This window comes from Montipora capricornis, chromosome 13 (assembly GCF_036669925.1).
Source record: "Montipora capricornis isolate CH-2021 chromosome 13, ASM3666992v2, whole genome shotgun sequence".
Taxonomy (NCBI): domain Eukaryota; kingdom Metazoa; phylum Cnidaria; class Anthozoa; order Scleractinia; family Acroporidae; genus Montipora; species Montipora capricornis.
Genome location: NC_090895.1, coordinates 42,394,885 through 42,399,884, shown reverse-complemented (window position 1 = coordinate 42,399,884; position 5,000 = coordinate 42,394,885). Strand labels below are relative to the sequence as shown.

Here is a 5,000-nt window from a genome sequence, read left to right as displayed (position 1 = left end):
TCGGTTTCACTTCACAATGAAACTGGCGCACTTGCCTTTCAGATCATTGTCCCTTTCGAACATGACATCGGTTTCAGCTCGCAAACCTCCCACTTGCACTCGCTGCCGAAATCATGGAATATATGGGGTACAATTAAAAGGTCACAGAAATTCTTGCAAGTACAAGTTATGCAATTGCAAAAATTGCAGATTAATATTGGAAAGACGACTTGTTCATGATGTGATCAAACCTAGCCGTCCCCAGAAAGGACAACGGAGGAAATCAAGAAGAAAAGAAAATCCTTCTAGAAGACTTGAAATGGCAGACAATAAGGGAGCCACCAGGGAAACTGCGATTGGAACGTCCTCGAGAAAATCTTTACCTCCTTCTTTCTCGCATGGAAATGGTAAGATAAGTTTCTTTTTCATCTTGAGATCGCTAGCAGCATAAGTTCAAGTTCAAGGTTATTTTCAAGAATTACAGATAAATTTTCAGTGAAGACTACACGCGTATACATAAGCATCCTCAACTCCGAGTACTGTAAGCAAAAATTTCCTAATTCGTTTTTTCAATGGCCTTTTGGTATTAAAGCGCGCACCAGTCAGGATGAAGAGAGTTCCATTATCTTGTTCCAAAGTTTGTAAAAACTTCAACTGTAAGCTCAGTCGCCATTTGCTAACATAATAGTTTCCCATGGCTGATGATCGTGTATTATATTTATGAATGTTAGGTGAACGATTAAATAGTTTCTGGATGTTCTTCGGTACGGAATTATTAGAGATATCATGCATAAGGGTAGATGCTGTTTCAAAGTAAAGCATATCAATTGGCAGAATATTAGAAGAGACAAACACCAGGGATAGCATGGGATCTAGTATTACAAAAGCAAATAAGGCGGAGAGCTCGTTTTTGAAGAAAAAGAATCTTTAAATCAAACTGAGCAGCTTGGCCCTAAGCAGCTATACCGCAGTACATATCTGGAAATACGAGAGATCGATAAATTTGAAGAAGGGTGTTTAATGGTACATGGTGCCGCAATGACGCTATTAATTAAGGTAACTCATACCAGTTTTAACACTTGAAAAAAACGTTCTTATTAGAAGGATTAACAATACAACTCTTTATAACTTAACAGCAATGTTATGGTACCCTATCAAACACCAATTCTTGCTGAAAAAGATTCGGTCATTTTTTTGCCGTAAAAAGTTACCTTGGCAACAGGAAAGCCCTGCAAAAACACCACATATTTTGACTTAAGTTGCTCATATCTCAAAAAGGAACTCGGTGACCCCATTTTTTATTTCCGAAATGTAATAAGTATGCCAGAGTAAAACGTTCTGCAAAATTTAAAAAAAAATTGTGGACCACATTCAGAGCCACCTTAAATAGTTGAAAATTTTAGGTAGCTTTGAATCCGCTTCAAAGATATTTTTTAAACTTTGCAGAGAGTTTTATCTTGACTTGCTGATCATTTTTGTGAAATAAAAAATTGAGGTCACAAAGTTCGTTTTTCAAGTATGAAACTCAAGCCAGAATATAGGCTGTTTTTGCAAGGCTTTCCTGTTGCCGTGGTAACTTGTTACGTCGCGAAAATGACAGCGTCTTGTTCAGCAATAATTGATGTTTCACTTGGTAACATAACATTGCCGTTACGTGGTTATAAGTGTTGTAGTGTCAATCCTTCTTATTATGATGTCTCTTGAAAGTGTTAAAACTGGTTTGAGCCACCTTAACTTGCTCTTGAATTTTGCGATTTTCACAATTGTTCAAAAAATCGCAAAATGTTGATTCCGCCCTCGAAAATTAAGGGGAGCGAACGTTTACATGCATGAAAATTGAACTAGCATCATACGAAACCTTTTTTTTTTTCATTAAGCAAAGAATTTTTAAAGTTCTGACTGAGTCAGTCTATTCCGACTAGTATTCTCGCCGTCTTTCTACCCCTGGTGTCATCTGCATCAAGATCTCTAAGAATTTCTTTTGTGCAGTCTCGAACTCTCTGTTAACAGTTTCTTTGTAATCTGATTCCACCAAGGACTTAATCTTAAACTTATTACAGCTTAGCGGGTTTTCCAAAGCGATGAAAAGAATTCATGCATACAAAGTCTCAGAAAGTGCGTATAAGAGAAAGGATGATTCGTTTTGATTTGCCTCATTGCTTTTCCAATTCTCAGACAAACCGCGGGTACAGCCGACGTTTACTAATACAAGGACATTCAACCGTGGAGAAGTTTTAAATATGAGAGATGGTTCCATCAATCTTGCCCGCACTCAGTTTTCTTCGAATTACCCTAGTTTATCCAATCCACCGCACCCATATGGCTACCTCCACTGCTACCCAAGACTGCGAAATTTTAGTCCTCTTGCCGCTCCCAACATTACAATTGGTCCCACTTCTGTCCCAAGAATGCTTGCATTACCACCGCCTGACCAGTCAAACATGTTCCTGAACTTCTCTGGAGCTCATCGTGAAGTCACGACACAGGTGATTGTCAGGGTTCTTTTTTCGTTGGACATTTCCATTTCTTTTAACATAACAAATGTATTAGCCTGCGAAGTAGGCAGTTATCTGTCGCCTTGCAACTATGTTTCCCAAGTTCGATTCCCTGAATTTCCGTCATATCTCGACCGCCCCGGTTGTTCAAAAGGTGGATAACGCTATCCACTGGATACATCTATCCAGTAGATAAGTAATAACGAAACCAATTGCGCTATCCAATGGATAGTGATTTATCCGGCAGATCTGAACAACTATGGCCGCCAGCTGGTTGATTAGGATTTCGACTGGGCTAAGCAAATATCACACTTGTTTTTGTTACTGTGTTTTTTCCCAAGTCACCCAAATATCTCGTACTTTTTGGCCGTTTCTGTGTCGTTATTGTCTTTAAAGTCGTTGACTCAGGAGAGTGTGTTTACAGGGAAAGTGGAGGGAGAGGGGCTGGTAGGGAGATAGCCCTACCACTTTTTTGCGGAAGACCTTAGACCTTAGACAGACTAGACAGCAATGACCAGAACCAAAGGTTTCTGACCTGCGGTTTTAGTTAAAACAATGGGTACATACGTTATGTATGGGGACATATATTGGTTTGCTGGAGGTGCTCAGTCTCGGGGGGCTTAGAAAACCTGGTTGTGGTCATTGTTATTTATGGTATTTCCTTTTTTGCTTGGGTTGATTTTTCAGTGTTAGAGATGACATGAATATTGCTTTTACCTCTTGAAAGTAACAAAATGCGTCTTCCCTTACATATGCGCTCACGAAGATTTTTAGCCCTAGCACTTTGAAAAGGTCTCCCCGGTCCCTGGTTGAAACGAAACACCCCAGCTCAATACAAAGCGTGCATTACGGCATTTCCGTGTTGACTTCATGCTCGTTTACAAAGCCAGTCAAGGGGCTTATTTTCGTGATTGTATACTGATAAGTTTCATTTATCAAGTGAATGAAAACTATTTGCAAAAGAATTGGTAATTGGATATTTTACAAGCCTTTTACAAAGTAACTTGTTTTAGTGACTTGCCTGGAAAACTGAATGCCACTGAATCGTAAGATGATATTTAACAATTATTCTAGCAAACCCGAGTAGAATAATTGTTTTATTAAAAACTCCAGGATCAGCAACTCTTCCATGTTGATTTTATTTATTTGCCTTTGTCGGCCGTTTTTTCTCGGAACTGCAGAAGTCTTTTAAGCTCGCTTGACCATATTAGGTGCAGCAGGTATATGAACTGATAGCCCGTGTCCGGCGAGCCATTGAAAATGCTGGCAATCTGATATCCGTAGTTCAGTTTTTAACAATAATTGTTAATTATTGAATGAGGCTGAGTAGGATATGAAGAATTCTGCAGGTCGAGGAGGGTGTTATCCACCAAGGCCGAAGGCCGAGGTGGATAACATCCTCCGAGATCTGCAGAATTCTTCATATTCTACGAAAGCCGAATTCAATAATTGCTTTATTATTCATTCAAAATCTTTTCTTCGCTCAAACTTCTAAACCTACTCGCAGCCATTTTTCTGCTCAACAAAAATAACACAATCTCGTCCCCAGCTTTTTTCGGTCAACGGTTCAATAATTTGCAGCGGGCTGCACTTTTGACGTCATTTTGACGTCATCGGTTCAATAATCTGCAGCGCGCTGCAATTTTGACGTCATTGATTCAATATGACTAAGTTTCTTTCCAAATTTGGTGAACAGCAGCTGGTTTTGGTGAATTATGCGTGTGGTTTTAACCAATCAAAAACGGGGAAATGTTTTGAATGAACAATAAATGTTGTTATATACCTAGACTTTTGCTCAACAAAACGAGCACTGTGATTGGTTGATTCTTTGTCACGTGGCCCTGATCAAATTCAATGTATCCCGACCAGGATACAATTCCGCGGTTGCTGCCCGCTCCGGATGTTTTGCTTCGATTGTTGAAGGAAAAGTCTAAATATATAACAATGCACTTAATGTCTGGACCCTCGGGAAACTAGTTAGTTTTGTTTTCCCTCGAGTCCTGATGTTTTCCTCGACTTCTTCTCGGGAAACATGAGGACTCTCGGGAAAACAAAACTAACTGTTTCCCTCGGGACCATACATTAAGAGTATATTTTTCACCAGCCTTGGTCAATCCTTGTTGGGAAAATTGTCCCCGAGGTCTCGAGAACAGTCCACGACCTGCGGCTTTTGAACCGCTAAGTCTGGCCCGAGTCTCGTCCTCGAAATTACCACACAGTATGGCACAAAACTAATAATAGATTTAAACTAATTTTCCTGGAAATTGGGCCAAAGATAGGAAGATAAGATCTCTCACCTCATGATTAAAGTGATGTTATTTTATTATCTTCAAGGGGTTTGCCTTGAGGCCGTCACAAACGAGCTCAAGTATCCAACAGCAGATGGACCTATACTGAATTCAAGACTGACTGTGAAGGACTAAAGATGACGACAAAGAACCTTTACAACCCAAATTTATTTTACAAAGGGGCGTTTTGCTTAGCAATCTTCATGAATTGACTATCGGTGTTAAGAGTTTTCCCGAT

General features: G+C 39.7%; 1 protein-coding gene across 3 annotated transcripts in view; it reads left to right on the top strand.

The window, feature by feature from the left end:
• LOC138028653 (doublesex- and mab-3-related transcription factor C2-like) overlaps nt 1-5,000 on the top strand; it is a 13,833-nt gene that overhangs the window by 8,392 nt on the left and 441 nt on the right. The window contains exons 3-5 of one of the 3 annotated variants that reach the window (XM_068876253.1): nt 190-386; nt 2,155-2,465; nt 4,809-5,000. The exon at nt 4,809-5,000 is cut by the window's right edge and continues 441 nt beyond it. In XM_068876253.1, the coding sequence (XP_068732354.1) occupies nt 299-386; nt 2,155-2,465; nt 4,809-4,871 (462 nt within the window). In that variant the 5' untranslated portion in view covers nt 190-298 and the 3' untranslated portion in view covers nt 4,872-5,000. Of the gene's footprint in view, nt 387-2,154; nt 2,466-4,808 lie in introns of all 3 variants that reach the window. The other 2 variants (XM_068876252.1, XM_068876251.1) reach the window with 2 other exon arrangements.